General features: G+C 36.1%; 1 protein-coding gene across 3 annotated transcripts in view; it reads left to right on the top strand.

Moving 5' to 3' along the window:
- Positions 1-421: 421 nt before the first annotated feature.
- Positions 422-15,899, top strand: part of LOC109073950 (endoglin) — a 52,539-nt gene continuing 37,061 nt past the window's right edge. For all 3 annotated transcript variants that reach the window (XR_006154756.1, XR_006154757.1, XM_042723075.1), the window contains exons 1-3: positions 422-573; positions 1,345-1,502; positions 13,828-13,973. Coding sequence is in view for 1 of the 3 variants with exons in the window: in XM_042723075.1 (XP_042579009.1) it covers positions 1,445-1,502; positions 13,828-13,973 (204 nt within the window). In the remaining 2 variants the exon portion in view is untranslated. The remainder of the gene's footprint in view (positions 574-1,344; positions 1,503-13,827; positions 13,974-15,899) is intronic.

Genomic DNA, 15,899 nt, shown 5'->3' with positions numbered 1-15,899 from the left:
TGACAGACAGACAGACAGACAGACAGATAGATAGATAGATAGATAGATAGATAGATAGATAGATAGATAGATAGATAGATAGATAGATAGATAGATAGATAGATGGATTATTCAAAATAACATTTTTCTTTTTCTTCGGACGGTCTGTTTCTGTTATCTGCAGACGATATTAATTGCAACAGATTTGAAACTCGCAGGGAAACATCTCAGTCTGACAGATGAGCTGCCATTGATCGTGTTGCAGCTGTAGAGGGCGCTGTGATCAGACGGTATTCAGACCAAAAGAAGAACTTCTGTGTGTGTCCTATACTCCTCTTCAGCATCAGTCAGTTCTTATGACCATCCTTCCTCAGTATATCATGCACGTGGTCATCTATGTCATGCACCGTGTCAAAGCTGATTTGCTGTGTGCCTGTGTTGTGTTGTGTGTGAGAGGAGCAGTGTTGTTGTGTGAAGTGGGAGGGTCAGTGCTGCTGATGATGTCAGTGCTGAGGGTTCAGCTGGACTGAATAACTGACTGACCGCTGGATCTGATCTGCCGGATCACTACCGGAGCCGCGTTTCCAGTGCGAGGTAAAACTCTTTCTCCTGTTTTCCAGTCTTACGGGTCGATGTTTGTAAAATGTGACTGTGTTTAGTTACAGTAACTCTCTCTCTCTCACTCGCTGGCTCTTTTCTTTCCTCGTGACTCAATAGATGCGCTGTAACGCGGTTCTTATAACTTTTGAACAACTTTTAAGTGAACGAAAGTGAATCAGTCCAAAACGAGTAGATCTTATGTTTGAGTGTGTGAATCTGATGTGTGATACAGTGCAGTGATCATCTAAATATTATGAATATCACAACTGAAAACTACATAAGTTCATTTTGTACGATTCAGCTCCATTAAAGTTAAAAAATATACGTATAATGTAAATGCTTTAGCCTATATATTTACCACATACATAGGCTACTTGCATTTACGGGGACTCTCCAGAGGGGCAATGGTTTTTTATACTGTACAAACTGTATTTTTAGCGCGCTACACCTTAATCTACCCCTTACAGAAAACTACTGGCAATTTTTGAATTTCATAAAACACCGTTTTGTATGTTTTTAAGCCTTTTGTTTTACGGGGACACAGGAAGTGTCCTCATAAACCATGTTCACATTGTAGTACCAATGTCAAATATACATATTTGTGTCCTCATAAATCATATATACCAGTACACACACACACACACACACACACACACACACACACACACACACACTCAAATGTATGTATGCACACTAGTGTTGTTCAGTCACTGTTTTACAAACAGGTCTCTGATGCAATCAAACTAATGTTGATTTCTCTCTCAGGAAGTGTTGAGTGTGGAATATTCTGGTCACTCTGAAATATCAGCCACAGCTGTCGAGTCCATCAGAAGAGGCACATTTAGAGAAACCCATCCGTCTGAACATGAGGAGCATCATATGTTTCATAGGTGTTTTTCTGTGTCTGAGAACCACAGCTTCAGGTAAGAGGACCATTAATACGCTTGGACGCCAACATACAGTAAATGTGCTGACCTTTCAGTTGATAGCAAATAATCTGTGCATTTACTAACACGCTAATTTAATTAATGACATTGTGTTCAAATTGAAACAGTTTTTTAGAGATTATTCAGAAAGAATACACTTTTCTCAGTAAATTTAAGAGCAACTGCATTGCAGTTGTTACATTAAAGAGTTATTTCTGCCTATAATAATGTGTATTGTTGGTATAAATGAATGTATTTAGGCGATGTTTAATAATAATTTTGCCTTAAAGCCGGTTAATTTGGATGTTACTATTTCTTTAGTGTGTATGGATTATTTGACAGTGAAAAATATCTGAATTTAATTATGAAAATGATATACTACTAGGCTGTCTTCTTCATATTAAGGAGAAATTTAGAGTATTGGTGATTTAATGTAGGCCAAAAATATGTTGTCAACTGTGTGACAGATTTTTGTGAAAACAAATAGCCATTAGTTCTACCTTACCTTTATATTTTGGCCTATAGTTTAAAGATCAGATTTTTCAAACGAAATATAAGATGCTCATTGGGAATGACGGATTCTTGATCTTCCTGTTTACTGAAAGCCTTTGACGCATTGAGATTGAGTCAATCTGTTGGCTCTGTTCTTATTCAAGCACCACATGTGTTTTTGTTTTGGTCACTGACGTCTTGATGTCTGGGAATAAACACGAGATCCTGTTAGTGAGAAGACATGAAGCTTTAGACACACGATCATCTGATTTCTCCTGCGTGTTTGAATGATAGCGACATTATTTGTACTTCGGCTTCCAGTGTTTACCTTATGCCAGTGATTTGCTTTGCTTGTACTTTCACTTTGCATTTTACTGGAAATACTAACTCTGCTCAGAAGTTTCTCATGCTTTTCTCACTCCTGAGAGGGTCAGTCGGTTTGTCCGTCATCAGAAAGGAAGACAGCGGCTGTTTAATGTTTTTTAGGCGCAGGACAGAGCCTGAGATTGCTTGTGTAATCCACAGAAAAGCAGTGTATCTGACATCCTCAGGAAGAGGAACATGCAGGAGCCGTTATGTAACTACCTGATATATTCGCGCCGCAGCACCATCATTACCGCACCGCATAGACAGCCTGAGACAGAGAGACATACGGTTCCTCAGTGAATAAGCACAATGATGGTAACAGGAAAAAAATCCCCATGTTAAATATGGCGTGTAGTGTTTAAATGAGGCACTTCCGCCCGCTGAAGGACCGCCGGCTGGTCTGGGTGGCAGTGAGACCCGGTGACGCGACCGCATGGAGACCGATTTCTATCTCGCACTCCCAATAAACAATCTGTTTTTTTCCTTTTCTGACTGCAAGCTTTTTTTCTCATTCTTGCTTTTTTGAGTTCTGGTCATTCTATTTTGGCTGAGATTTGCTGGATAAATTGAATTTGTATCTCTATATATCGAATGTTCTGATGACATTCAATGAAAAAAGAAAGTCTATGAAAGACAATGAAAACTAACATTGATTTTATAAAAATACACTACCGTTCAAAAGTTAAGATGATTTTGAAAGAAGTACAGTGAAATTTGAAAGTAAAACAGTGAAATATTATTACAATTTAAAATAGCTGTTTTCTATGTGAATACACAGTAAAATGTAATTTATCCTATGATCAAAGCTGAGTTTTTAGCATCATTACTCCAGTTTTTAGTGTCACATGATCCTTCAGAAATCATTCTAATGTGCTAATTTGCTGCTCAAGAAACATTTGTGTCCCTGGACCACAAAACCAGCCATAAGGGTCTATTTTTGGTAATTGATATTTTAGCTGAATAAAATGTGTGTTTGTCTTTTTGATGTATGGTTTGTTAGGATATGACAATATTTGGCCGAGTTACAGCTATTTGAGAATCTGAGGGTGCAAAAAAATCTAAATATTGAGAAAATTGCCTTTAAAGTTGTCCAAATGAAGTTCTTAGCAAAAAAATAGGTTTTGATGTATTTACAGATGGAAATTTTACTTCTTTACTTAATATCCTAATGATTTTTGGCATAAAAGGAAAATCAATAATTTTGACCCATACAATGTATTTTTGGTTATTGCTACAAATATGGCCCTGTGACTGGTTTTGTGGTTCAGGGTCACATTTCATTATTATCAATGTTGAAAACAGTTGTGCTGGTAAGCATTTTTTGTGCAAATCATGATATATTTTATTTTTCAGGATTTACACATGAATAAAAATACTTCCAAGATCAAATCTTTTGTAACATTATAAATGTCTTTCTTGTCACTTTTCATCAATTTAATGCATTTTTCCTGAATAAAAGCATGAATTTGTCGTTCAGGAATGTGGGTTCAATTAGCACGTTTTTATACAAAAACTGGAACGTGGAAGTGTGTGGAAGCCATTGGGAAGTTTCTGCTGTAGTGTGATTTCCCTTGATGTGAAGTGTGTGAACAAGAAGATCTTATTAAGAGAAGACAAAACATCAAAGAAACACTCACACAATCCTCAAATTAAGCCTTACACACGTCTTCAAGTATTCCCTATGAAACTGGAATGAGCTCTGAACATCTGCTGTGCTCCTGTTCTCCACATATCCGTCCTGATTTTTCTCTCTCAGACTTTAAACTCTACAGATTGATCTGTTCTTGACTCCTCACATCTGAAGAGTGTAAGTTCTGTGCCATTATCATTAATACATTGAATTATTACATAATGAATGTTTCCCAAACTCTCCCTGTTGTCCACTGGTTGGACAAACAGAGCTGCTCAAACAAACAGAGATACTTTTTGTGAATTAGTGTTTTCTTAACTTTAGAGGGTTTGACACAATCCCTGACAAAATCTGCAGACTGTAGTTTGCAGTGATTTTGTGGGAAAGTTTCAGATTAATATGTAAAAATGTGTTACTGGGAGACACTATTGGTAGGACACTGTTGTTATTGTTAACTAAACTGTTAAAAAAAGCAAAAAAAAAAGCAAAAAAAAAAGCAAAACCTTATAAATGTAAAAAAATGATGATAAATGCTTCTTTAGCAACTAACTGAAATATAAGGTTAAGCTGAAATACTAAAATTACTAGTACTTAAACCAAATTAAATATAAATTAAAGCAAAATAGATATATTTAATGAAAATGATGAAAAGCACATGACAATTTTTTTTTTTTTTTTTTACAGAAGAATAGAAAGTTCTACAGAACAGTATTAATTTGAAACAGATATCTTTTAACATTATAAATGTCTTTACTGACACTTTTGATTAATTCTGTCAGGACCACTAACGTCAAAGATGATTAAAATTTAGCATACAGTATAGATTGGCGGAAATGGATAAGAGCAGGGAGAGCAGCTAAAACCCCCCATAGGGTAAACAGAGCAGAACCAACATAAATGTATGCCAGATATCACTAATGTTCGATAATTTATTGTACACATTTTATAAATTAGTCTGATTCAAAATAGAATCAGAAGGCAAGGAGGAGCTGGGGATGGAGGAGCGGGATGGAGTGATGCTAACGGTACAGTGACGCGACCAGTAAGCTGGTCCATGAATCTGAGTCAGGTCAGAGTCATTAGCACTTCTGCAGGAGTGCTGGAGGGAGATGTCTGCTCTCTGCCGATGCTTTGGGAAGCATATGTTGTGTGAAGCTACATCAGATTTGAGTGATTAGAAGCCCCTCCTGTGCACTGAGACCCGGTCGCTTCCATCTGCTTAGAGGAAACAGCTAACAGCCTCCACTAAATGAGTCTTTCCTCCCCGAGTCACCACGCTAATTATGGCAGAGAAGATAGATTGGCTCTCTATGAGGTGCATCAGAAATATCTCATTATTTGCTTATTTATGTGCGTGTCATTTGCATGATGTTAGCGTGGAAAACAGCCGCTAGAAACCTTGTGATAAATGTGTTTTTGTGTTCATCTAATATCTTTTTGCCGAGAACCTGAATAAGAGAAACCATGAAAACTTGCTTTCGAAAAGAAAATTGCAAGCAATGCAGTAAAATCTGCAAGCAATTACAAGTATTTAAATAGCATTCAGAGAGGGCTGAGGCAGCTTTTTATTTTTCAAGAGAGGAAGGAAAGCACGTGTCATGCTGCTATTGTGCTGCAGCCGCACTGAGAAAATATGACTAACTAGAAAAGAAACGGCTCGCTTGTCTGTGTCAAGAAACAACTTTCTTGACACAGATTTGCCTGGAAGTTTAAAATACTTTGAAGGTTCATTTGAAGTTAGAAGGTCTGTTGTTTGAATACTTGAGCAGGCTGAAAAGAGTCTTGAAGTCTGAAGGTTGTTTAGGCCCTTGGACAGTTTGAAGACAGATTTCAGGTTTGAGGTGGCAATCTGAAGAAAAAATCCTTTAAATCAACAGAAAGCAGTGAGGAGAAGCAGTTTGGCAAAAAAAACATCAGATCATGTTGTCAAACATGGCCGTTTTGAGATCACTTGGGATCCTTCTAGAAGGATATAGAAATTTATATTCAGGATGTTTGAAAAACATTTGTGTATTTGATGCATTTTTTTTCATTTAAACACAAATACACACACACACACACACACACACAAATACACACACACACACACACACACACACACACACACACACACACACACACACACACATATAAAATTGATTAACTGTATCATTTTGACAAAAAAAAGACTGTGTAAACTATATAGACTCTATAATCAACTAAGTAATTTTGTAAAACAGAAATTACACAGTGTATGAGTAGATACTACAAATGAATTTGTACTTACTTTAAAACAATTAAAAATGGATGTAATACATTCACCATGTTTTCACTATCATATGACCTACCTCATGGGATAGTAAAGTGTCCATTGAAAGTAGTCTGGTTTTGTCCGTCTGCTGTTTTTCAGATACTATGAATTTGGACGTACCATTGGCATACTGTACCATTTTTCGCATACTATATAGTAGAGAAGGATTTGATTTCAGGCGCAAGGCTAATCTTGTCACAATTTCAAAATTTAGATTAATTCAGAAAATCATTAAATATTTTAGTTTTCCTGCCATGAAACATATTTACAGATATCTTAATAATTTAATTTAATTTAATTTAATTTAATGAAAAACAATTATTTTTATGTATATTAAAATAGAACTAATTTAATGCATATTTATATATGATTCACTGATCACATGTAAACATGTATTTTCATTGTAATACAATGCTGTTATTTATTTATTTTTAGCACCCAGTAAAAGATACCAGACTAATACTAATATTTACAGTATGAGGTTATTTCTATATATTTATTTACTATTTACTACTTGTATAAAATGTATACACTTTATTTATCTTATTTCTATCCAAAATGTACAAAACAAAAAAGTGGATATGAAAAGTAATTCTGATCTTCTATACTGTAGTACTGTAAGTCAATGTAGTCCTCTTGAATGCATGTACTGTATTCTTTGAAATGTTTAAATACTTCCATGTGCACTCTTTTAGAAATGTAGATATTTGCGTATGATTTATAAGTTCACATCCTTTCAGACAATGTCATTAGAGTTAGCCATTAGTCATTAGTCGTTGTAGACTATCTGCTAACACTTTATTTTGATGCTCTCTCTCAATGCTCTCTAACATACTGTGAAGCTGCTTTAATTCATCACCCCATGATTGTTTATGATGTAAAATGCTATATAAGTGTGTGTATAAACATATTTGACAGGCTAAAATGACTCTGGCACTGCCATCCTCCTCTAGTTTGAGTTCAGCGTGTTCACAATCTGCCCTACACTCAGTTTGTTAATCTGTTTATTTCCGACGCGATGAGATGGCCGACAGTCGGCTCCCGGAGGCTTAAACAGACCTATACAAAGACAAGCTGTCTCCACGAGTCCCAGCCACGGCGTCTGGGTGAAGCGGTTCCTCTGCGGGCCTCTGACCGTCAAGGCAAACACGTCCACGATGACCCGTGCTGCCGATGATACGCAGGTGAATCTGGGGGGATTGGTGATTGTGGCGGGGCAGGGGCGCAGGGGTTAGAGGCCAGGGGACACCGCAGGGCTCTGTGCGCCACTGATAAGAGTTTGGTTTGTCTTCCTGTGGATGGTTAGGCCTCAGTCTGCAGCCGAGGAAACGCTGGGACAATAGGTGTGCAGAGCAGCCTGTGACCTCCCTTTCTCCCGCTCTTCCTCTCCCTGTCTCTCCCCCCATCCCCCACCTTACCGTTTCTCTTCCCGTCCTCTGCCTGCAAAACACTAGTCTCGCGTAGCCAGACCTTCAGACTGACGGCTAAAGGTCTGGAATGTTTTCATTGGCCAAGGCCCTCCCATGAGGCCATTTGACCGACATGTCAAACAACCATCATAGTTCATTTCGTTCAGCGTCATGTTTCGGGGCGTGGAAATTTCGCCACAATAACAGGCTGGTGTTGAAAACTCTTGGATGTTTTTTAAATATTTTATGCCGCGAACTTTAAATATTTTACATAGTTTTGAATATCCAGCATTTAGTTGATCCTGATAAGTGCTTGTCGTCACAATTGTAAACACGACGGCTGTCTTCTTTCGTGAGGGGGTTTGGCGTCACTGCATTGTTTCCAGGCGGAACGTTAAAAAAAGTGACACACACGTCTCCCGGAAAGCCTGTAGAATTCAACCAATCCGATGACGACTTCGAAACTCCTGAAGTACTTTTATAATTTAGTGAAATATTAACTGAAATTAAATATAAAATAATTTTAAAAATCTAATTTTATTTCCAGCTACTTGCCAATCAACATTTCTCATTTTTGTTTAAGAAGCACTAAAAAACTAAAACTAAATAAACTAAAACTTCAATAAAACTGTATATACATAAAAAGACAGAAACACACAACAAATTAATTTTATTTAATCTAGATAGCATCTTAAATAATTAGACCTAAATAAAAATGTAATAAAAATAAAATAAAAATGACAAACACAACGCACACAAGTATTTTATTTTGGGTAGTTGGCAAGGCAATATTTCTCATTTTGTTTGGTTTAGATTTAAGTGCTAAAATAAATAAAACTAAATAAACTAAAATCAAAAACTAGATATTTATGTAGACATACTTAAATGACAAAAACACAACAAATGTATTTTAATTTAAGTGAATCCAAGGCAAAATTTCTCATTTTCATTTAGAATTAAGTATTAAAATAAAAAATAAAACTAAAACAAAATATAAAAACTAAAAATTCATGAATGAATGAATGAATGAATGAATCATGAATGCATACATAAAAATCATTTTGTTTAGTTGAAACTTAAGTACATAAAATAAATAAAATAAACAATAAAACAATCCAAACACTATGAAATATAAACACCACAACACAATTACTAAAACTTTACTTAAAATATAATTTTAATATTAAATATTTAACTACAATAGACAAGTATAAATTAATAAAATGATACATTTTAAAGCATATTGATAATAAATGAATTACTAAAATAACACTGTTCAACTTAACTACTTCCTGTTAATTGCCCTAAATGCAGTGATTCAGAGTCAATAGTGTAGACTGACTTTCTGTTTCTGAATGATCCTGTACTGTTTGCCTGACAAAGGAACAAGAGATCACCTCTTATTCAACACATGCGGTTCGTTTAGGCATCCAGATCTGCCTAAAATTTGTTCATTTTTAGAAAAACTATGAGCTCTGTTGTCTGAGTAAATAAACTGCAAACTGCTTGAATCTGCTGAGGAAACCAATCAAGAGGGTGAAATACACTTCCTGTAGATCTATTTTTGTACTGGAAATGCCAGTGAAGGTGTTTTCCACAAAATCCGTAGCATGTTTTCTGTTTCACCATAACCTTAACTGAACTCGATAGTGTGGTGCTATCACACATAACTCTGTTCGCGTCACTGCAGCTTCTCAGACGGTCCTCCCAGTCTTTTTATTATGTTCTTGACAGGAAACAGACAGGTTTAGTGTTAAAGGAGTTATTCAGAAGACGGAAACTGGCCGCAGGTTAAAGAGGATTCTGGCGCCTTTGACCTGCCACAGCGACTCAGAGCCGGACATGAGCGTTTCCAGGATGCCAGTTCATACACTCTTTCTTAAAAAACATCAGCTTTATCTGAGATTCTTTTGCAGTGATTCAGTGCTTTCGTACAATGTCTGCTGTTTCTTATGACTTTTAAAAACAGAAACTGTTATGTGAGGAATAGTTGACACAGACTTGAGCAAGATCAGCTCTTAAAATTCCCTGTAAGTCATCGATTTTGTTGCTCTGTGATTTGAAGGTGAAGTGAAGTGTCATTATTTTGCCATGAGCACAGTAGATGGAATTGTAAAGTAAGTGTTCTCAATTTTTCCCCCAAATTTCCCGAACTCCTCAAATGCGAGTCCTCAGATCTACTCTATATGACCGGATGAAATCATCCCATAGAAGTACATTTGAAATCTGCCACCATCAAGTTATGAATTACTCATAGCGAGGCTTCCCTTTTTTTTGTTTTTGAACCAATAGCTCCTTTCATGACCCAAGATGTTTAAGACCCGCCAGTCAGAGAAGTTGGTATTACCATATGGGAATTTCCTAGACATATATTTAGATTATCATATGTTTTACTAACAGGGTGATAAATCAATATTTATAAAAAAAAAGTTCTCTCTTTAAGTATTTAAAGATGTTTTTTAATCTTTTTACTCTTTTAGTATTTTTTCGATAGGGATGCACCAATACCAACTTTTTCCTGAACTAGTCCGATGTACCGATACTTTTATTTTTGGTACTTATCTAATACCGATTCCTGTACTTTCATTGCAATTTGTATTTTTTAAATATTAGGTACGGAAAACCAATTGGGTGCAGAAAAAATATGAATGATGTTAGCTGGCTTCATTTAGCAAACAGAATATTTCCTTATTTTTCCACACTTATTTATGCCCCTTAAAATGTATACAAGTATTGTACAAGTTTTATGTTAGTTTCACTGTTTTATTTCTCTACTCCTCTTGTTTTCATCTTTAATTTTCCTGTAATATGCAGGGAAAGGAAACGACTCGTAATAAATAATGTATACAATCTAAAAACTATACATACATCTTTTTAATGAACTAGTCCTGATACCGATACTTTAATTTTTGGTACTTGCCGATACTGATACCTTTACTTTCATTGCATTTGTAATTTACAGAAACAAACAAACAAACAAGAAGACAAAAAAACAAAACAAAAAAAAAAACATCTAAATTAAATTATGAATCATGTTAGCTGGCTTCATTAAGCAAACAGATATTTCTTTTTGTTATTTTCACACTTAATTATGCTTATTAAAATGTGTTGTACAAGCTTTTAGTTACTTTCATAGTTAATTTTATATAGGACACAAGCCTATAGGAGTGTGGTTTTGGGCCTGATATCTATACCAGTATCGGTATCGGTGCATCCCTAATTTTTGATATTTAGCCTTCATCTACAAAATCCCTAGATCTAAAGATTAACAGAAATTCAAAGTTCTTTACTACAACCCACCAAAATAAATTAAATTGTGTCAGAAAATAATTACTTATAATAATAACAGTATAATAATAACAATTTACTATATGGATATTACATCTATTATTATTATTTTAAGAAATATCATACAATGAATATTTTTTTATCCATGTTTTAATTTATACATCATTTAAGTTCTGTTGTGCAACATCTTATTTAACAGAAAGTAAAAATGCTAAATAATTATGTTTTATTTCGATTACATTTTAAAGATTGCCTAAAAAGTTTTATGAACTCATTTCATTAGAGACCCTTTTTGATTATTGTTTCAAAGTAGCTTTACAGTGATAAACAAGAAAATAGTGGCACAGCTTATTCTGTGGAGATTATTCTAGTTCTGTTTACATTAATTCTCAAGATCTAACAAACCTTAAGAAACAGTTAAGAAATGAATACTGTGATAAATAATGATATTTTATGATACAGAAAACATACTGTTGCTGTTATTTTTTGTCCATATGGCCCAGTACCGGGGGGGGGGCGGCATTGTATACCTGTGGCCAGCAATTTCCCATCTTCACCTGACTTGAGGAAATAAATGATTGTGGGTTCTCAGTATGATGGTGCTCTTCACTGATGTCTGGACAAGCATCCTGACAGATGCTTTGATTGATTTGAAGCATTTTCCCAAAAATTTAAAACGTGAAGCATTCATTGGAAACTAATGAGTGTGTTTGAACGCCGCGTGACCTTCTCACCGCTTATAATTCTGGAAATGAAACTCATCTGTTGGTGCCTTGCTGCGCGTGTTTTTCAGTCTGAAGTGATTCCTCTGCAAGCCGCTCTGATATTCGCCCAGTCGGCTGAGACACACGCTTGTGTTTGTTGCTTCAGATGAAAGCCTGAGGGTCAAAATGTAAAATGAAGCCTCTCTCTCGCACATACGGGGCAGGGAAAATAACAAACGAGCTGCCGTGAAAGCGCTGTGATGGATGGCAGGGCATTATTTGTGTCTTGGCTCAGAGTAATTGGCCCTATTGGATGTCCGCAGACTTAAACATTTGGTTGCATGGGAAAGAGCCATAGATGAGATGAGATAAAGCTGCGGCTTATAGCTCATTTAACACAGAAGCGCTTAGTGAAAGCTTTGGCATTTCCGGGTCATCTCTGCGGGTCAGCATTTACGTTCCCATGAGTCTGACTGATGTATGTAAGGCTGCCGGGAGAAATAATTCATCTGCTGCTCATCATTATGAACGACAGCGCTGGCAGTCTCTCTGACATCCCATCAGAACAATATAATGAAGATGTATGAAGAGAAATGTTTCGTTAGCAGATTTTTCTGCTAAAAGCTAGTATTCTTTGATAAGCATGTGATTTTATATGGCATAAATTAAAGGGATAGTTCACCCAAAAAATGTAGTTCTGTCATCATTTACTCACCCTTATGTGTTCCAAACTTGTATTAGTTTTTTTCTTGTGTCTGGCACAAAAGAAGATATTTTGATGAAGAATGATGAGCAATCAGTTGACGGCAGCCATTGACTTCCATAGTATGGGATAAAAGTACTATGGGAGTCAATGGTTATCGTCTGCTTTTTAGTTACCAATATTCTTTAGAATATCTTCTTTTGTGTTCGACAGAAGAAAGAAACTCATACAGGTTTGAAACTACATGAGGGTGAGTACATGATGGGTGTCTTTCTAAGCATATGCAAACAGAATTATGGTAATAAGACGATAAGTCATAAAACAAGCAGCAGTGGCACCAAATACACATATATACAAATACATTCTATGTCAAATCAGTCGTGTGCAGTAAGCAGGTTCATGTGTTTGTTTTGAGTATGTTTAGATATTTTTACTGGAAATCAAGACAAAGATGCTCATTAAGAATATGCAGTGTATTTACAGCGTTTCTCCATTCAAACTGTTGCGTAGATCTTTGATAAGCCTCGACTTGCTAAGACAAAGCCTGGACTGCCATCACCATCAGCTTGACGTCTAAACATGGCATTTCCTGTTGTCCTTACAGTTGTTGTAGCTTTCTGTATTTCCTTCCACTCTGTCTGTCCTTTGTGAACGAGCTGAAAGTGTCTGCAGTGTTTTGTTTACCTGGAGCACTAGATACAGATATACACTACTGTTCAAATGTTTGGGATTGGTTTGATTTTTTTAATGTTTTTGAAAGAAGTCTCTTCTGCTCACCAGTGCTGCACTTATTTGACCAAAAATACAGTAAAAATTGTGAAATATTATTATAATTCAAAATAGCTGTTTCCAATGTGGATATATTTTAAAATGTAATTTATTGATGTGATCAAAGCTGCATTTTCAGCATCATCACTCCAGTGTCACATGGTCCTTCAGAAATCATTCTAATGTGCTGACTTGTTGCTGAACAAGCATTTATGATTATTACTATAAATCCACGTAAACTTTTAACTCAATATTTTAAGCATCAGAGTACAACAGGAATCATGTAATGGAGTCATTTACTGGAGTCAAAATCATCAGATTTACCTCATTTGTCATCCTTCTATCAAATGGTGAGAGCCATGACTGCAGTAGAGCAAGACGATAGCCATGTACTGTGTGTCTGGTTTACAGCCCATGATATTAAGCTGATCTGAGATCAGGAGATGGCTCTGATGCTTCAGAACTGTCTGCTGCTAGCATGAGCCCGATTGGGCCTGATTCAGTTCTGCTGCTCAAGAAGTGATACCTGACCTGTGTCTTCCAGAGGAAGTACGTGCTTTATTCTGGACATGATGATATGAGCTGCTGGCAGGATATTATTATTCTCTAGGGCTGCAGATGAAGAACATAAATGATTTCAATAGCAAACTGGCTTTATTCTTTATTCTCTAGATTCCAGTGCGATCTGTGAGCCGAAGGATGTTCCCGGAAGCCGCAATGATTGGATCGTCCTGCAGGAAATGTCTCTGGGATGCTGGTCGAACTTTACCAGCCAGGACGGGAAAGAAGTCCACATCCTCAAGCTGCTGTCATCCCCTGTAAGTCAACTTGAGCAGTATTGTGCAGCTTCATCAATTTGTGCTTTGGTTCTATGAATTTTTTTTTCTTGTGTGTATATATATTGTATAAGAATATATTAAATGTTTAACTACATTTTAATTACATTTTAGGATCTTCATATGAAAACCATTTAATTTGTTCAAAAAAAAAAAAAAAGAAAAGAAAAAAAACCCCAAACAACAACAAAAATCAAATCGTTTTTTTTCCGTTTAGATTTTTCTGGATTGCTTAATAGTGTGGATTCTACTTCAAAGGTTAATTTAAATTGTAGCAATCAAAAAGCATGTCTAATAATTGAAATAATAAGGGTTTTACAATTTAACAGCAATTTAGTAATAGTTTAACAAGAATACATTTTTCAAAGGCCTTAGAATTTTCCACATTTGTTTTCAGTAATAACTTTTTTTATTCTATTTTAATGGTTTAATTTAAATTTGAATTATTTAAACTTTAATAGGACCTTATGAAAGGTTTTATTAAAAAAAAAAGTTGTCTGATTTAATTTTTCTGGATTTATGATTTAATACAAATTATGATTAAATGAACGCATAAAACATAAGCTATTCAATTGAACTTTTAAAATGTAATAAAGAAAATTAATCAATTCCTTTTATTTTTTGGTAAACAAAGTGCTGCACAACAAAAGGTAACTTTTAAAAATAAAATTCAAATTGGGACTTTTTTTTTTTTCAAATTATTATATATATTTATAATTAAAGGGGATGAATTTGTCATGTCACACATGTGACATTCAGCCAAGTATGGTGACCCATACTCAGAAATTAGTGCTCTGCATTTAACCCATCCGAAGTGCACACACACAGAGCAGTGAACACACACAACATGTGAACACACACCCGGACAGTGGGCAGCCATTTTTATGCTGCGGCGCCCGGGGAGCAGTTGGGGGTTCGATGCCTTGCTCAAGGGCACCTAGTCGTGGTAATGAAGGTGGAGAGAGAACTGTACATGCACTCCCCCCACCCACAATTCCTGCCGGCCCGGGACTCGAACTCACAACCCTTCGATTGGGAGTCCGACTCTCTAACCATTAGGCCACGACTCCCCAATTACTTTGAGAAGTATAATAATAATACAATAATAACAATGCTTCTGTACAATAATAATATATTTCTGTCACAATTTATTTTTTCATGTTAAACCACATTTAAAAAAAAAAAATTGGGTGAAGATCTTTGAGTTTCTAGTGTTGTTGGCTTACCAAGATAGTCTTGTTGGTGATCGAGAAGCTTTGTTGAAACACCAATAGACTGTAAAGTCATCATTTAATCATAGCTTGCGTAAGTCTACCAGCACAATGAGTACCAGATGACTTTCACTTCAGGGTTTTCCCATGTTACAAGTCGATCCAACTGATTTAAGCAGAAATGCGTCAGTTGGCTGGAGGTCCGTTTGGTTTCTCCACATGTGGGTTGCGAAAGACCTACACAGACTGTTAGTGATGATGCAACACTCACCCATCCCAGCCAAAGCAGAGTGGGTTTGTGCATCAGCGTCAGGTTTTTTGTGCTTATTTACTCTTTAAAGGCACTCGTGTCGATTAGATGATTAATTATCAGCATCTGGCAGCTTGAGAATAAATGCTTCACAGCTGTGAGGATGCTGAGAGTGATTTTAGGATGATTTACACTGGAGATGTGGATTTTCTTCATCTGTGCTGGATGAGTGAATGAATCACAGGCCGTGAGAGCTGTGGAATGTCCCGTCCTTTCACTTCAGCATTGAATTCAACATGTTGTGTTTTTACATGGTTTGCAGGAGAAAGACAAACATCTCTTCTGTTCTGTAGTGCTGATTCGAGAAGCATCTAAAGACTCATTTGGGTCCATTCGTTTTCCTCTAGAGGAATTTCGCAGAAAGACGGTTCAGAGCGCAGGGAGAGT

This window comes from Cyprinus carpio, chromosome B5, assembly GCF_018340385.1.
Source record: "Cyprinus carpio isolate SPL01 chromosome B5, ASM1834038v1, whole genome shotgun sequence".
Lineage (NCBI taxonomy): Eukaryota > Metazoa > Chordata > Actinopteri > Cypriniformes > Cyprinidae > Cyprinus > Cyprinus carpio.
Note: the sequence above shows the minus strand (reverse complement) of the source record. Positions and strands in the feature narration are given on the sequence as shown.